Genomic DNA, 18277 nt, shown 5'->3' with positions numbered 1-18277 from the left:
GAGACCCAGGCAGCCTTTGGAGGACTGAGATGGCAGAAAGGAAGAGCCTGGTCTGCTCTTGTGGGCAGGGTGGGACCCTTGCTGCCATCCTAGTTGGGGGTCCAGCTCCCCGCCCGTTGAAACACAGCCACGGAGCCCTCCTGAGGCCTGTCTTTGGGTCCCTGCTGGGTGGCGGTGGGGTCCAGGCCAGCTCCAGTACTGGCCTTCCTATGGGAAGGCGAGGCCCCAGATGGCCTCCCCAGTGCTCCCCCTGCCAGGGGGAGGGCTTTGCTGCTGACACACCCTCGCCCGAGGTCCCATCCCAGCCAGTTTTGCCCCACTGGCTGGACTGGTTTGCCTAGCCCATCCCTGCACAGTGCACACCCCGTCCTGTTCAGCCCTTGCCCAGGAGCCTCAGAAGCAGGTGAGAGCACCTGCCCTGGAAGCCATGAGTTGGACAGAGATGGGATGGGCTTGGAAGACAGAAGGGGCACTGTTCTGACAACAGGGTGGGGGACCAGCCTGCAGGCAAGACTGCAGGAGGGCCAGCCGGTATGGTGGTCCTAACCAGGGCTGCAACATGCCCACCCCTGGGCTCACAGACCTGGGGCTTCCCATCCCACTTTCGGGGCAGCTCTGCCTGCTGACCCTCAGGACAACCCAGGGCAGGGTAGGACCTGCAGTTGGAGGGTGTGGCTGGCTGCTCATTAAAGCTGTGGCCTGTGCTTCCCTCCTCGGTGGCTCCCGAAAGCCTGGACACAGCAGTCCTGCTGTCCATAAATGCCGATCATAACTATCTCTTGAGGTTGATGGAGGTTGGGGGGCGTTTCACACTCAGACCACCCTGACTGCAGCCTTTCACCAGGGAGACCCGGAGAGAATCGCCAGCCGCAGAGGAAGACAGGCCGGGTGGCGAGAGGACCCGCACCCCCGGAGATCCCTGAGGCCCCTGCAGGTGAGAGCCCACATATCCCGGTATCCACATCTGCGGAGAGGGCAGGCAGGAAGAGGGCTGTCCCGGGAGGTACATGGCACCTGTGCATGTGCACACCTGTGTGTGGGTATGCGCATGTGCACACACTCCTGCACTGGGGAGCAGGTCCGCAGCGCGTCCCGCACCCAGGCCCCTCCTGTCCCACTTGCCTGCGAGCGAGCCAGGCCCAGACCTGAGTGGCCTCTCAGGGACGTCCTGTCCCTCCACGTCTCCTGCCCTCTTGGTGGTTGGGGGTTGCCTCTGGCCGCTCTTCCTGCGTTGCCCTCTGGTGGCAGGAGAGGGAGCTGCCTGATGCGCAGTTTCCCAGGGCCTGTGTCCTGGACCTGTCTTCTTGCGCCCGCTCCTTTTCCGGGCTCTGCACACGGCTCCCAAGGTGCACCTTCAGCTCAGATCTCTCCCCTTGCACCCGAACCCCGCATTCAGCTGCCACCAAACCCCTTCCTTGGTGTCCTGAAGCCCACCAGTACATCAAAAACAAATTCTCCACCCCTTGTCCTCCCATGCCCTCTCCCCCAGATTACTTCCCAGGGACCCGCGTCCAGCCCCACCACCAGGGGGCGCACTGCCTTCTCCACTCTCCCTCCCTGGGCGTCTTCACTTCGCCTTGGTTTCCAGCTGCTCTGATGGGTGGCTGCCTCCCACTTTGCTTCTCTTACTAATATCTTCAGAAGAGCAGAGGCAAGTGGCTCTGCCATCCCATAAAGTCCTGGTACCACAGTCACCTGTGTACCTGCTCCCCCACCTCACCCGTGATGGAGAAAGGAAGTAGACTTTGTGTGGAGGACACGGTGGCCACAGAAGGTCTGCAAAGTTCTGATGCTGTGTTATGATAAGTGTGTTTGCCGGTGGACTGACCCCGTGCGGATGATGTGTGGTGGAGACAGATGTACTGGGAGAATGTCCTGGGCTGGAGATTCTGCTTGAAGGGGGGCAGAATGTGAGGGAGCAGGGACATAGGCCAGGCTGGCCCCAGGGCAGTGTGCTTAGCAGGGCCAGCATGACAGCGGTCTCAATGCTGCAGCCACTAGCTGTTTCCACGTCCCAGTGAGAAATCTACTGTCAGGGCCTGTTCTTGGGGTCAGGGAAGGAAGGCTTGGATGTCCCCATTCTGCTCTCTGTCCTGGGATGGGCCCAATAAGGTGGAGTCCCTTCCTTCACAAAGGCCAGCGCTCTGCAGGGTGTGAACCAGAACACCACCTTCGAGCCCTGGCCCTCTGGTCACCTCTTGTTGCTGGGCGGTGGTGGGTTCCATCTGAAGGAGGTGCTGCCAGGGCGCTGGGGCTTCGTGTGTGCCTGGCAGGAAGGAGGCACCTGTAAGTATGCTCTGCAGGGTGTCCAGTTTGGCCAGAGCGAGGCTGGCTTCTTCACAGTGGAAAGTGCCACAGTGGAAACTTGCACCCTGCCTTTTGGTGCAAGCTCAGGCGGGCCACTGGAAGTTGGGGAGACCTATAGGTACCACCCCGTGGTGGTGGGTCCCAGGCTCACACACCCTGGGAGCGTGTCCTTGTGTCCTTTGCATGAGGGACTTGTGGCCACCACCATGCTGTCACCCCTTCCACTCTGGGTCTGTTCCAGGCCATGGGAGCACACCTTTCCTGCCCCGTGATGCCCCTCTCTCTTCAGCTTTCTGATCCTGTGCTGGACCCTCAGCCAGAGCAGATAACCGGGTGAGGACAGTTCATTCCACAGGACAGGGTCTGTCCTGGGCTGGTGTTGCTGGGCCACACGGTCTTCCTCCTTGCCACTGTGGCCACTCTGTCACAAGCCTGCTGGCCAACATTTGCAGGACAGCTGTGATGCCCATGTGGTTGTCAGGTGCCTGCTGGGGCGGACACTCTCTGGGCATGTCACCCACGCCCCTTGCCCATGGCCCATCCCGCACCTCCCCCCAGACCTCTGTGTCCCTGCTGGCCCAACTCTCCGTCTTAGGGCTGTGCCAGTGCCAGTGCCACTCTGGCTGCCCCTCCCCTCCACAGCAAGTGGACAGCCAGTGCATGCTGGGAGCTGCCCCTCACTGCTGGCCTTCCGACCTCCTGGCACAGGGGCTGCCCTTGGTGGCAGTGCAGCTCGTGTGAGGGGTGACTGGTGCCACCTTTGCTGGTCCTCCTCTCCCCTGAAGGACCGTGATGTGACCCATGGGCTGTGTGCCTTGCTAACCCTGCCAGGCTGTCCTGTGCCCCCCTCCATCCTCAGTCACTTGCACTCCGCTGTGTGCCTGCTTCCAGGACTGTGGAGCTGAAAGCCAGCTGGTGAGGCGGCTCAGCGCCTGCCGGGGTCTCTGCGGCGCCCTTCTCTCCCACGCCCTTGAAGGCTGCACCTGTGAGTGTGAGGGCCATGCAGCCTGGCACTCTTGCCACAGCCAGACCTCTGTTTCCCTGAAACCCTCCCGGCCTCTGAGTGTGTGCACCTGAGGAGGGGCCGTCTCCAAGGTCCCAGGAGGCCTGCGGAGCGCCGGGCCCTTCTTGCTGGATGGAGGCACCAGGGGCAGCGATTTCTGTCTCACCTTAGGATGTCCAGGCATGACCCAGACCTATGGGCCCCTAAAAACTCCACCCCGAGACAGCGAAGTGTTGGGGTGATCCATGTCCCTGTGCTTGTTCCCTTGCTGTAATAATTACTGAAAACCTAGTGTCTTCAAACAATCCACATTTAATATCTCACAGTCCTGCGGGTTTGTAGCCTGACCCAGGGCTGTGCTCCTACCTGGAGGGGCTGGAGCAGAGTCTGTTTTATGCCCCTTTTCAGCTTCTCAACATGCCCCCCAGTCTCGAGGCCCCTTTCCTTCAGAGTCAGCGACTACACCAGTCTGAGCCCCTTCCTCTGCCTCTCCTTTTCTGCCTCCTGCCCCGCTTTTCTGCCTGTGGCTGACTGGATCTAGGAGGGTGATGCAGGACCTCTCTCTCTGGTGATATTTGGGTCTGAACACAGGTTTTTACGCAGGTAAGCACGCTGCCACGGGGCGACATCCCCAGCCTCTGGGTCCTTTATTTTGAGACAGGGTCTCACTGAGTCGCCTGGCTGTCCTTGAGCTTGTGCTCTGGCTGCCATGGCCTCCTGAGTCTGTGGGATTCGCTGGCCATGCACCACCATGCCAGCCCTCATCTCCCTACTTTGAGGTCAGCCAGTTAGCGACCTTCATTCATCAGCAACCTTAATTCCCCTTTTTCCATGTACCCTAACATATTCAGAGGTTCCAGGGAACAGAATGTGGACGTCTTTGGTGGGGTGCTGTTCTGCCTGCCCTGGTCTTTATGAACTATATTGACAGAGGTCAGAGAGTAACCCTGGCCTTGGGTAGGAGGGTTGAAGGTGCACTGCTATCTTGTGAGCCATTTTTGCTTCTCCCCTGGGTGGGGAGTAGAAATAAGCATTTACTACCTTGTGCCAGGACTGTTGATCTGTTGCAGAAAAGAGACTACAGCCAACCAACAGGGCAGCTCTCCTTGGTTCCTCCACCTATTGAGCTTCCTGTAGTCCATCACCTTCTGTCTTTGTTAATTTGTTTATGCAAAGGCCAGAGAAGTGAATTTAATGGAGATGTAATAGAGACCACACCTGCTTCCCTTACCTTTCATGTTGGTATTAATGTAGGCAATTCCTCCAGGAAACAAAATACTAGCTACCTGGCTCGCTCTCTTGATGGAGGGAGGACGTTTCATGGACTCCCATGTGGCTTTTCCTTCCATTGTGACCCTTCACTCCACTGGCCAAGGCACCAACATGAACATCTTACTAGCAGCTGGATCTCTTCACCCCAACACAGTGACAGACCCACAGTCCTGTCAGATTGGACGGGGATGCCCTGGCCACAGCATCTGACCTTGCTCTGTTCAGTATGAGAAGATACTGCTGTTGACACTTTGCTCAATCTGTTTTTTAGTCCTAACAGGTTATTTCCAGCATATCTAGGGTTTTTTATTTATAAAATTTTATCGCCTGCAATCAAAGATAATTTTACTCTTCCTTTCCAATTTGGGTGCATTTTATTTCTTTTTCTTGCCTAATTGTTCTGGCAGGGACTTCCAGTTCTGTGATAATTAGAATATATGGAAGCAGGCATTCTTTTCCCCAATCGTAAAGGAAAAGCTTTCACTCTTTCACCACTGAGTATGATGTTTGCTGTGGGTTTTTCATAAATGACTTGTCAGACTGGAGAAAATTTTCTTCCATTTCCAGTTTTATGGGTGTTTTTGTCTTGAAAAGGGGTTGAATTTTGGCAAATGATTTCTCTGCATGATCAGTTAGGATGATCATGTGTGTTTTTCCCCCTTTCATTCTGTTATTATTGGAGTGTTGTGATTAGTTTTCATGTACTGAACCATCCTTGCCTTCCAGAAATGAATCCCACTTGATCATGGTGTGTAACCCTTTTGGTGTGCTGTTGAATGCAGCTTGCTAGTGTTTTGCTTTGAATTTCTGCATCAGTGCTCTAAGAGGTATTGATCTATAATTAACTTGTGGTGTCTGTCTGGCTTTGATATTAGGTAATGCTGGTCTCATAGAATGAATTAGGAAGCATTCCATCCTCTTCAATATATTGGAAAAGTTGAAAAGGGTTGGTGTTACTTCTTGATCAGAGAATTCACCTGTGAAGCCATCCTGTCCAGGGACTCTCTGTTGGAAGGTTTTGGAGTGTGGAATCCATCTCTCTGCCCTTAAGGTCTGTCTAACCCTCTATTTCTTCATGACTAGTCCTCTTAGCTTCTGTGTTCCAGGCGTCCTTCCGTCTCATCTGAATCATCCTGTGTGCTGTTGCACACTCATCCATTGGACTCTTGGGGTCTTTTTATGCTGTTGAATCAGTAGGGCTGCCCCCACTTTCATTTCTGATCTTAGTGATTTGCATCTTCTCTCTCTTTTTGTTTATCTAATGAAAGATTTGTTGATTTTGTTGATCTTTTCAAAGAACCAAAGTTTAGTTTCATTGATGCTATTTTTTTTTCTCTTCTCCATTTCATTTATCTCTGTCTTTATTTCCTTCCTCCTGCTATCTTTGGTTTTAGTTGAGTCTTCTCTTTCTTCTTTCTTTTTTCCCTCCAGTACTGGGAATTGAACACAGGGCCTCAGTCATGCTAGGCAAGTGCTCTGACTTACATCCCCAGCTCTATTTTAATTTTATTTTTAGATGGGGTCTTGCTAGGTTTCTGATACTGGCCTCAGACTTGTGATCCTCCTGTGTTAGCCTCCCAAGTCACTGGGTCACAGACATGCACCTCTGTGCTTGCCATTAGTTTTCTATTCCTAGTTCCTTAAGTTGTAAAGTTAGGTTGTTCATTTGATATCCTTATTTAATAATATTTACATTTACATTTACAGTTACAGTTGCCCTCTCAGCACTGTTTTTGCTACATCCCACTTTTTTGTTTGTTTGTTTGTTTTTTGTACCAGGGATTGAACTCAATGGCGCTTAACCACCGAATCACATCCCCAGCCCTTTCTATTTTTTATTTTGAGATGGTTTCTCATTAAGTAGCTAAGGGCCTTGCTAAGTTGCTGAGGTTGGTCTGGAACTTGTGCTCCTCCTGTCTTAACTTCCCAAGCTGCTGTGATTACAGGTGTGTGCCACCATGCCCAACTGCTTCAGGTATCTAATGATGGTCAATCATTAGATCAATAAATGTTTGCAGGGACTGGGGCTGTGGCTCAGTGATGGAGCACTTGTCTAGCATGTGTGAGGCACTGGGTTTGATTCTTACCACCACATGTAAATAAATAAACAAATTAAAGGTCCATCAACAACTAAAAAATAAAATGAATGTTTGCAGTTGGTATATATTCTTGATATATTGAATTTGTTATTGCTGTATAGTATCCTTCGTCTCTGGTAAGCTTTTCGATATAAATGTTACTTTGATGATAATAAAACCTCTTTTACTTACTATTTTCATGTAATTTCTTTTTGTCCTTTTCCTTTCAACCCATTTGAGCCCTTCATAGACACCAAACTCTTCTGTAGGCAATTGTCCATTCTGTCAAGTTCTCTTTCTTGATTGGAGAGCGGTTTAGTCAGCTTTTTCACTGCCTTGACCAAAAGACCTGGTAAGAACAATTCCAGGAGGAAAAGTCTATTTGGGGCTCATGGTTTCAGAAGTCTCATCTGTTCCTTGGGGCCTGAGATGAGGGAGTACATCACAGTGGGGTGGAAGGCTATGGCAGAGGAAGGGGGAAGAGGGAGGGAGAGAGGGAGAGAGATCCACTCTTCAGGGACAAAATATGAACCCCGAATACACCCCCTCAAGGACCCACCTCCTCTGGTCAAAGCCTATTTGCCCACAGTTACCACCCAGTTAATCCCTGTCAGAGGATTAATGTACTGATTAGGTCAAGACTTTCATGACCTAAGTATTTCATCTCTAAGATTTCTTACATTGTCTCACACATGAGCTTTTGGGAGATATTTCATATCTAAACCATAACATTCTGCCCCTGGCCCCCAAAAGCTCATTTTCATCTTACAGTGCAAAATACATTTAGTTTATTTTTAAGGGTCCCCACATTCTTAACAGTTTTAGCATTGTCCAAAAGTCCAGGTCCAAAGTCTTTTTTGAGACCTAAGACAAACTCTGTGTGAGCTCCTATAAAAATCAAATGCAAAGTACATGTAACCAATATGTAAAGGCACAGAGTAAATACTTCCATTTAGAAAAGTAGGGGCATAGAAGGAAGGGATGGGACTAATGCAAGACTGAAACCCAGCAGGGCAAACAGGTTCTTTAGCTCCATGTCCAGTATCTGGGGCACAGGGCATTGTAAGATTCCCTCCCAAGGACCCCTGTTGCCTTGCTGGTTGTAGCCCATGGGGCCTCTCTCTCTCTCGCTCTGGGTTGATTCCTGCAACTTTCTTTGGCAGACATTCCACAGTACTGGCATTTCTTACTCTCAGGGGAGGTGGGGTGGTCTCCACTGCAGCTGGCTCCCTCCTCACATCTCCATGCATTGCCTTATCAGGAATGGTTCACAGGGACTCCAGTCGTGCTGCACTTTGCTTGGCCTCCCAGGCATGCCTTTGAAATCTTGGTGGAAATCTCCATGACCCTTTAACTTTGGCATCCTGAATTCCTGTAGAACCAGCACCATACAGTTGATGCCAAGGTCTGCCACCATCGTGGACAGTACCTGAGCCTCCAGGGACTATGGCTGCAACAGCCTCTGAGTTCCTGGGTGGCTAAGCATGGTGAAAAACTTCCTAGGCCCTCTTGTGCAAGCAGAGTGCCCCACTGGTCTCTTCTCAAGGGAGTTTTCACTTTTACACCCTTGAACCTGAGATGGGTGTGGTCTTGTCAATTCCGGACATGCCCTCAAGTCACCTTTCTTATTGTCTTTGGGTAAAGTATTTAGAATCTCTTTAGTGTCTGTAATGTCATTAACAACCACACATTCCTTAGTCCCAGTTTTACTTACAGTTTTCTGGCCAAACTAAGTTTTTCAAATCTTTCAGTTTTGCTTTCTGCTCCCAATTATCACAGTAAGCTTCGCTAAAAGCTGCTAGCAGTATTCTTGTGCCTGAATGTTATGCTGCCTAGATTAAGAAGCTCATCATCTTTAAATTCAGCCTCACAGAAAATCTCAAGACATGGGCAAAATGTACTCAACTTTTAACCAAAGCCCTACACAGATGGCCTCTAGTTAATTTCCAATAGAGACCTCCTACTGCTCTGAGACCTCTGAGCCCAATCTTTACCATCTGCAGTCCTACTGCATTCTGAACTTCTGAACTCCCACCAGAATTGCCCATTAAGGTCTGTACAACATTATAAAACTTTTCCAACTTGCATCACTAAACTTTGCAAAATTCCTCCCACAAATTCCTAAAAGTTCCAAAACCTTCTGAACCTGTAGTCAGGTTAGTCACAGCAGTGGCCCCACTTCTTAGTACCCATTTCTGTTTTAGTCAGCTTTTTTTGTCATGATGAAAAGACCTGAGAAGAACAATTAGAGGACTTCCTTCTGCAACAGGTGTGGGTCTCACTCTAGCTTGCTCTCTACCACCATCTTGGTCCCATGTTCTCTGCACAAAATGCCTGGTGAAGCCACAGAAACCGTCCCTGCTACAGAGCAGGGATTGTCACAGCCCCAGGCTGAGACAGGGTCTGGAACAGAATCTGACAGTGATGAATCAGTACCTGTAATGGTTAATTTGAATTGTCAACTTGACTGGATTAAGAAATGCCCATGAAAACAAAAATAAATTAAAAAAAGATGCCGATGACTCTGGGTGTGTCCATGAGGGCGTGTCTAGGAATGATTGGCATGTGGGATAGGAACTGAAGTGGAGCCCCTCCCTAAGCATGGGCAACACTGCCCAATAGGATGGAATAAAAGCCAGAAGAACAAGAAAGCAGATGCAGATGCAAGATTGGCTCTTCTTGAATGGTTTCTTGCTTCGATTGTCTGAGGATATCGGACTCTCGCTTCTTCATTCTTCCAAAGTGAACTCTGCCAGTGATTCTCCAGGTAGTTTTCAGATGCTTCGATCTTGGATTAGGGTAGCACTGTTGATCCCTCTTGTTCTGGGGCTTCTGCTTCTTGGACTGTGCAGCTGCTGGTTCTTCCAGCTCTCCAGTTGCAGACAGCCATTGTGGACTATCCAGCTTCTGGTTGTGTGAGCCAATCTAATACATGCCCTTCTGTAACCATACTTCCTGTTGATTCTGTTCCTCTAGAGAACCCTGACTAATGCAGTACCAGAGCTCGAAGAACAAAATTCCACACATTAACCACACAACAAACAGAGCTGGCAGCTGCAGCTGGGATCAATGAAGAACCAGTCAGTAAAGCAAAACAGAGTCAGAGTGAAAAGAAGGCATGGAAGGCTATGTCCAAACTTGGTCTTCAACAGGTTACAGGGGTTACTAGAGTCAATATCCAAAAACCTAAGAATATCCTCTTTGTCATCACAAAACCGGATGTCTATAAATAGAGTCCCGCTTCAGATACCTACATAGTTTTTGGGGAAGCCAAAATTGAAGATTTATCTCAGCAATCACAATTAGCTGCTGAGAAATTCAAAGTTCAGGGTGAAGCTGTGTCAGACGTTCAAGACAACATGTAGATTCCAACTGTACAGGAAGAGAGCGAAGAGGAAGAGGTTGATGAAACAGGAAGTTAAGGATATAGAACTGGTCATGTCACAAGCAAATGTGTCAAGAGCAAAGGCGGGAGCCCTGAAGAACAACAGTAATGATATTGTAGATGCTGTGATGGAATTAACGGTGTAACCATGAAAGCCAAGACCTTTTTCTGGGGTTTCAAAAGGGTAACTGCAGCTTGGTTTAAAATCTGTGCTGTTTCTATCATTAATAAAGTTAATGATAGCTTCTTGTTAGATGGAAAAAAAAAAAAGAACAATTCACGGAGGAAAAAAATTATTTGGGGGCTCATGGTTTCAGAGGTCTCTTTCCATAGATGGCCAACTCTATTCCTGGGGGCATGAGATGAGGCAGCACCTCATGGCGGAAGGGTATGACAGGCAAACAGCTGGGAAAGTGGCTCCAGGAAGCAGAGAGAGAGAGAGCCCCACCTCAGAGACAGACCCAGGGACCCTCCTCCAGCCACACCCCCGCCCACAGTCACCATCTGCCACTGCCCATCGGGAGCAACCCTTGACTAGGTGGAGGCTCTCAGGCCCCAGTCGCTTGGCCTCTGAGCCTTCTCGCATGGACTGGTCTGTGAGCTGTGGGGGACGCCGCACGTAGACCTGCCAGGGAGTTTGACCCCTTACACTCCTGGTGTGGTCCCAGGGTCTGACCTGGGCCTCATGTGGACTGGGCACGCTCTCTACCACTGACCTCCACCCCCAGCTGACCCTTCAACAGCACAGGTTTGAAGGGCTTTTGTCTATTTACACTTATTTATTTCAAAATTTGTGACAATGTGAAAAAGCTCATGGACCACATAGCTTAGAAATAACAAGAAATTAAGAAAATGTCACACCTGTCATGGATGCATAAAATACATGTAAATATGTCCATTTTATCATTTACTGCCACAAAATATATACACATCTATTATAAAAAGTTAAAATTTATCAAAATTTACTTCTACAAACTCTCACAGATCACACTTGATACCATTTGAAGTCAATAAATATGTATATGTACACAATGGGATATTACTCAAACATAAAGAAGAATGAAATTATGGCATTAGCTGGTAAATGGATGGAACTGGAGACGATCATACTAAGTGAAATAAGCCAATCCCCCAAACCAAAGGCCAAGTGTTCTCTCTGATACGTGGATACTGACCCACAGTAGGTGGTGGGGCGAGTAGAGGTTCACCAGATTGGACGGGGAGGGTGGATGGGAATAGGAAAGACAGCAGAATGAATTGGACACAACGTTCCATGTTCACATGTGAATTCATGACCAGTGTAACTGCACATCGTATACGGCCATGATAACAGGAAGTCACAGTCCGTGTGTGTGTGACGTGTCAAAATACAATCTACTGTCATGTATATCTGTAAAGAAAAATAAAAAGTTAGTATGTATACGTAAACAGACGTAAAGATGCGGAATTAAACTATAACTGCATGAAACACGTGGCAGGCTCTGTGGCATGGCAGTGAACCCAGGGCGGGCCTCCCGGAGCCCCCGGCACCGACGGCCTCTGAGGGATCTGAGCCGCTCGGCGCCTGCGCGCCTGCCTGTGTCCCCGTGCCTCCCGCCTGGCACCCGCGAGGTGTGTTCACAGGCTTGTGCTCCCCATGAAGCTTCTGGCCGACCGCAGACTGCTAGCACTTAAGTCCTGAGGTGTCCAGAGTCGCCTGCAGGGTTTGATGGGTAGCAGAGCAGCCCACCGCCCCTGCCAGCCTTGGCTGTGCATGGCCACCATCACTGTAGCTGTGGGCATGAGGCTGACGCCGACTGACCAGGGCTGTGAGCACCAGACCCAGCACCAAAACAGCAGGTGGCCCGGAAGGCCACCCCGGGACAAGAGGGCCTTCGTAGCAAAGTCCTGGGAGCAGCAAAATGGTCCCAGGTGGGAAGCAGAGGCGGTTCTGTGGACAGGACGGCACCAAGCGGCCTGCCACAGAGAAGAGAGGCCCAGGAAGCACCTGTGGCGTCGGGACCCAGACCCCCGGCGGGCGCTGGAGGAGAGGCTGGGGGCTGCGGCCTGGGGGCTTCAAGGCAGTGCAGCAGGCCAGTCTTCACGGACGCAGCCCACGTCGCCGGGTCTCCCGCAGTTGCGAGCGGGTTACCAGATACTGAGAGAGGGAGCAGGGGCTTGTAGGTGCCCCAGGAGACGGGTGCCCGCCCTGCTGCAGGCGAAGCTCCGCTCCCCACCCGGGTGCCTACGGCCAGGGACCAGGAGACCAGCTGGACCACAGAGGCTGGAAGTGATCAGGGTTCCGGACCAGGACTCTGCAGGGCCCCTTGCCTAAGGGACCAGAGAGGAAGCTCTGGGGGAGCAGGGCCGAGGCCCAGGCCAGCAGCTGCCCCAGTGCGGGACAGCGCGGCCTCCATGCTGGTGCAGACGCCCGGTGGACCCTGATGGCGGCGGGCCAGGCTGCGGCCCCCAGCGCGGGGAGCCTGCGCCCGGGCCTCAACCTCTGACTCTCTTACCAGGAGCTCTCTGTTCGGTAATGCAAGCGTGTTTCTTCTGTTGGTTAAAGCCTAGCCTTTCTCCATGCACTGAAAGGTTTTTGGATTGTTTCATATCCGGTCAAGTTGAGATTTTTAAGAACTTAATATTTAATTTATAATAAAAGTTTACAATTTGATTTTTTCAAAAAAGTCAACAAACTGCAAGCGCCTGTTAATAAAGTTACTTTTAAAAAATTTATATTCATATTTTCTACCATGTGAGGGGTTGATACCCATAATACCCACATTGTTCAAGTCAACTACAGCTGGGTGTGGTGGCATAGACCAATAATGCCAGCAGCTTGGGAGGCTGAGGCAGGAGGATTACGAGTTCAAAGCCAGCCCCAGAAACTTAGCGAGGCCCTGAGCAACTTGGTGAGTCCCTGACTCTTAATAGAATATTTTTTAAGAAGTCTGGGGATGTGGCTCAGTGGTTAAGCACCCCTGGGTTCAATCCCTTATACTAAAAAAACAATAAAAAAGAGTCAAGTGTAGCCAGGGTGGTGGGGCACACCTGTGATCCCTGCAGCTTGAGAGGCTGAGGCAGGAGGATCGCCAGCCTCAGCAACTTAATGAGGCTCTGTCTCAAAATAATACACTACAAAGGCTGGGGGTGCAGCTCAGTGCTAGAGTGCCTGGACGCATCCCAGCCACAGAGTCACCGTGACCCCTGAAGAGGTGGCTTGGTATGGGTTTGTCACTTGTTTTCTCTGTGCCTGTGGTCTGTCTCTCATTTGCGGTCCCTCCTGTCTGCATCGCTCTCTGGTCAGGTGATTCTCGCAGTGCTGTGGTCAGAGGCTCACTCTCCTTGATCATCCCTTTTATGGATGTTCCAGAGCTGTCTCCTTGTGATTGCCTTGGGAGTTATTTTGATAACCAGAAGTCATGACCTCTAAGCTGAACGCACTCCGGCTCAGCTGTGAGAGCATCAGCTTTCTTTTGCTCACCTACAGCTCTGTCCTTACTCTTCCCAGTTGCTTGCGTCACAAAATTAGACCTTTGTACATAGTGTGCACCAGAGCATTCTCTAGTAGTTATTTTATTTTTTTGTACTGGGGATTGGACTCAGGGACACTTTACCACTTAGCTACTGCTACAGCCCTTTTTACATTTTTTATGTTGAGATAGGGCCTTGCTAGTTGCTGAGGCTGGCTTTGAACTTGCGATCCTCCTGCCTCAGCCTTCCAAGCTGCTGGGATTACAGGTGTGTGCCACCACACCCGGTTTTCTAGTAATTATTTTAAATGCATTGGCATTAGGTAGAAAAAAAATGTGGACTTACAGACCAAAGTTGCAATACAACTTGCTTTTTCCCCCAATGGTAAAAGGCAGTTTTAATAAATCATGGGAAGCATGGACCATCCATAGACTATCAGCTATTTTCACTTAAAAAATAAGGGATTTTAAGGGATGTGGGGCTGGGGAGATAACTCAGTTGGTAGAGTGCTTGCCTCGCAAGTGCAAGGGCCTGAGTTCAATCCCCAGCACCGCAAAATAAATAAATAAATAAATAAGGGATGCTTCCTGAGTCTGCATGTCATCTGCACAGAGGGCCATGCTGATCTTCTCTGTATTGTCCCGATTTTAGCATGTGTGCTGCCAAAGTGAGCACTTAATGCCAACTCTTAGATTAAGAAGTCTTGAAAAAGCATGGGTGCTGTGGCACACACCTGTCATCACGTGACTTGGGAGGCTGAGGCAGGAGGATCACAAGTTCGAGGCCAGCCCAGACAACTTATCGAGATCCCATCTCAAAATAAGAAATAAAAAGGGCTGGGATGTGGATTAGTAGTAGAGCACCCCTGAATTCAATCTCCAGTACAAAAAAATAAAAACCAGAAATAAATAACAATCTAAAAAGCATCAGTCTCTCAAGTCATGTAAGCAACAAACAGCAGAGTCCCAGATTTGTGCCCCGGAAGACCAGCCTCCCTGCCCGAGGCTTGGCTGGCTGAGACCCTGCTCCTCGGCAGGCCCGCAGCTACTGTAGCTACCGTCCAGGGTCCTGCCCTTCAGACTGCAGCACTCCCTGGTGCACCTCCTGCGGGACAGGCTGATGGTAACAAGCTCCTTTTGTCTATTTTGGAGTGTCTTGATTTCTTCCTCATTTTTGTGGGGGTACTGGGGCTGAACCCAGGAGTATTCTACTACTGAGCCACATCCCCAGTCCTTTTAATATATTTAGTTTGAGACAGGGCCTTGCTAAGTTGCTGAGGCTGCCCTGTAACTTGTGATCCTCCTGCCTCAGCCTCCCTAGTTTTTGGGACTACAGCTGTGTGCCACTGTGCCCAGCTCTTCCTCACCTTTGAAGAAGAGTTTTGGTGGATATAGGATTCTTGGTTTATTTTTTTTTTTTAAGTACTTCGACTATATTAGACCACAGCCTTTTGACTTCCAAGTTACTGATGAGGAATCTGTTAATAATCTTTTTTTAAACATTTCTAAAAAAATATATTTATTTTTTGTAGTTGTAGGTGGACTATATGCCTTTATTGTATATGTTTATTTTTATATGGGCTGAGGATGGAACCCAGAGCCTCACAGATGCTAGGCAAGCGTCCACTACTGAGCCCCAGCCCAGCCCCTGTCGATAATCTCACTGCCTAGATGTCCCGTCCTTGTCCTTCATACAGACCTTATTCCTCGATGTGCCTCTGCCCTCTCCTTCTGGGGCCTGCTCTGCATGGTGGGCAGCCTGACTGCGTCCCCAGGGCCTAGGCTGCGTCCCTCTCTCCAGGCTTTTACTTCCTGCTCCCCAGCTCTGGTCATTTCCTCCTGTCGAGTCCACGGATTCTTCCTTCTGCCTGCTCAGGTCTCTTTCAGTCTTTCTGGTGAATTTTTCATTTCGCCGATTGCAATTTCCATTCCAGAGTCCTTTTTGGTCTTGCATCTCTTTGCTGCTGTTTCTGTCCTGCTGGGACATTATTCTCCTGACCTTCCCCACGGCTTCCTTCCGTCCTTTGAGCATCTTGGAATTGTTGGCTGGTGACATGGCTCAGGTCTCTTTCCAGGGTTGAGCTCTGTTGATTTTCTTTGAATGGGCCATGCTTTCCTGTTTCTTTGTATGTGTGTGACTTTTTTGTTGAACATGGAATTTGAGTTCCCTAATGTGGAAATCGGCTTCTCCCCTCCCAGGTTTACCACCTCTTACCATTGTTTTGTGGGGCTTGTTTTCTGCCAGGAAGTCTCTGGCCAGCACTGGCTGAGTGCAGGCCTCAGGTGTTCCCAGGCCTTGTCTGAGCCTGTCCCTGGGCACGCGTGGCCACCTCCTAGGTCTCCCCGTCTGTGTGATTGTTTTGAATGTCCTAGGCTTTTGTCTTTGGCTCCCAAAAGCAGAGGGAAAAATGAAGGTGGAAAAGAGCGCTGGCCCTTTAAGTCCTTAGATGTCACTTTAGCGGCATCTTGGTGTCACCTCTGTGATCGCAAGTGGCAAACCAGTGACCTCTTGCTGCCCCCACAGCACCAAGACTTTGGCCTGTCCTTACCTGTCTCAGGAGCCCGGGGCCATGGCTCTCCCAGGCTGCTGTGTGCCAGGCTGAGGGTCCCTTGGGGGGCTGCCGCCCACAACCCCAGGGCCAGAAGGGGAGGGGCCTGAGCCCATCACCTCTACTGTGTTTTGTGGGTCAGAAGCAAGTGGCAGGTCCCCACACTCAAGGGGACGGACTACAGAGGCACCAGTGCCAGAAGCAGGGGGCCGGCCCTGCCAGTCTTGTGCAGGCACTGCTGCTGAGGACAGCTGAGGACAGCTGAGGACAGCTGAGGACAGCGGCCCCATGTGGCCTCCCTGGCACTCTGCTGGAGGCTTCCACTCCCCATCTGCTTTGTGCCTTCCAGCCTGACCCCTGGCGACCCCTGGACCACTCACAGGACGCCAGTGCTTCCTCCTGTGGAGCTGAGTGATCTGAGTGGACAGTGTGCACCACAGAACGGGGCTCAGCATTCCTCCCCTGCCCAGCGGTGTCCCAGCAGAGGGTTGGCCGAAGCTGCCGCTCAGGGCCAGGACCTCTGCGAGGCGGCTGGACTCTGTCCCTGCAGGTGCAGCAGGACTCTCCATGAGGCGGTGGGTGGCCCAGGACAGGAGCAAGGTGGCGCGAGGTGCTGGACCCGTCTCCACCTCCCATGTCCTGACGTGCACCCGGTCACTGAGGCCCAGAACCCACCAGCGTGGTGGGACTCTGGATTCTCGGGCCTTGCACACGACTCACTGTTGTGGTCCAGATATCAGGTGTCCCCCAAGAGCTCAGCGGGACAGAGCCAGCTTGCTGAGGCCAGCGGTCCCATCAGCAGGCGTGATCAGTGGGCCCACCCGCCTCAGGGGCAACGGGCGGTGCCTGCAGGAGGGGCACGGGGGCGTCCTCTGGGTTCCTATTTCGTCCCTGCTCTCTGCTCCCTGGGCGCCACGTCCGGAGCTGCCCCCCGCCGCCACCCGGGGCCTCCTCAGGGAGCAGGAGCGCGGAGCGGGCGGCCCTGCGGGTGAAGGCGGCGGGCAGCGGGACGCCGAGGGCCTCGAGCGGCAGGCGGCAGGCTGGGAGGACGGCGCAGGTGGCCTGGGACGGACGGGCCGGGCGCCTTCGGTCAGCAGCTCGCTCCAGTGCGGGCGGGCGGGCTGCCGGGAGAGGCTGAGGCCAGGCGCGACCGCGTCCGCGGTGGTCAGGGGCCTCTGAGGTCGCCCCGGCGCAGGCCGCACCCACAGCGCAGGCCCGCGCCTCCCGCCGCGGCCCCTGTGGTGCGCGGCGCAGCCTTTAGTCCACGAGGCCGGTGGGAAATGACCGTTCAGACCCTGATTAGCCCTTGCTGCCAGCGCGAGGGCCGTCGTCTTGGGTCACAGGTTCAGGAACTTGTCTCCGGCCAGGACCGGCGCCTGTGACTGACAGTGGGTCATTTGGGCCCCAGCGGCCAGGCTCCCTTTCACCCGCAGAGCTGGCTGGTCAGTGCTGACGCTGCGCCTGGGCTGCTCGCCCTCGCCCTGCGAGTTAGGTGCGAGACTGCGCCCTTTAGGGCTCCTCTGGCCTTCCGAAAGGAGCGGCCCTGTCAGGGCGCCCTCGGACGGGCCGAGCGGCCGGGTGGCGCCCAGTGGTGAGGCTCTGGGCTCCATCCTCAGCACGCAGGTGAAGAAATGAATGAAGTAAAGGTCCATCAACATCTAAAAACATATAAAAAAAAAAAAAGAAGAAAGTCGGCTGAGTTTAAAAGACAGGTCTTGATGTGAAGAATCTGCTCAGCAGCTGCAGAAGGTCCACAGGAGCCGCGGGGGAGACCGGAGGAGCGGCTGTGTCCTGGACGCTGGGACACAGAGAAGCCAAGGGTCCTGGGACCCGCAGAAGGAGGCACCACTGAAGCCGGTGTGCCTTTGTGAAGATCTGTCCCCGCGGGTGGCTGCGAGTGCCCAGCCCTGAGCTGTCTCCCCCTGGAAGCAGTCCAAGCTGCCCACCAGGCTGGAACCGCTCCTGTGCCAGGCTGGGCCTCCCATGAGCTGGGTGTGGACAGAGGGGCCCTGTGACCCTCAGCAAGAGTGGCTGGCGAGGAGGCTCCCGAGGAGCGTGTCTGCTCGACCTCCCGAGGGCACAGTCCTAGCCAAGGTCCAGCCAGGAGGCCCTGGCAGAGGCCAGTGCAGCCCTGGGCACCTCTGGGGAGCCTGCAGAAGCGGGCGCACCCCCCCACCCACTTGTGGGTGGTGTCCACACTGGCACTTTCCAGCACAGAGGTGGCTGGTGGG

At 52.1% G+C, this 18277-nt stretch overlaps 1 protein-coding gene and 1 non-coding gene across 8 annotated transcripts in view; one reads left to right on the top strand and one right to left on the bottom strand.

Moving 5' to 3' along the window:
• Iqank1 (IQ motif and ankyrin repeat containing 1) overlaps nucleotides 1-18277 on the top strand; it is a 45717-nt gene that overhangs the window by 4352 nt on the left and 23088 nt on the right. For 6 of the 7 annotated variants that reach the window (XM_047558314.1, XM_047558296.1, XM_047558323.1 and 3 more), the window contains exon 3: nucleotides 845-934. In XM_047558314.1, coding sequence (XP_047414270.1) covers nucleotides 845-934 — 90 coding nt within the window. Of the gene's footprint in view, nucleotides 1-408; nucleotides 532-844; nucleotides 935-18277 lie in introns of those variants that run through there. The other variant, XM_047558328.1, reaches the window with a different exon arrangement.
• LOC124968398 (U6 spliceosomal RNA) lies at nucleotides 14068-14173 on the bottom strand. The gene has a single exon (XR_007105705.1). It is a non-coding gene; the product is annotated as a U6 spliceosomal RNA (small nuclear RNA).

Source organism: Sciurus carolinensis, chromosome 1, assembly GCF_902686445.1.
Source record: "Sciurus carolinensis chromosome 1, mSciCar1.2, whole genome shotgun sequence".
NCBI classification, from domain to species: domain Eukaryota; kingdom Metazoa; phylum Chordata; class Mammalia; order Rodentia; family Sciuridae; genus Sciurus; species Sciurus carolinensis.
The sequence above is the reverse complement of the archived record's forward strand: the minus strand, read 5'-3'. Positions and strand labels throughout refer to the sequence as shown.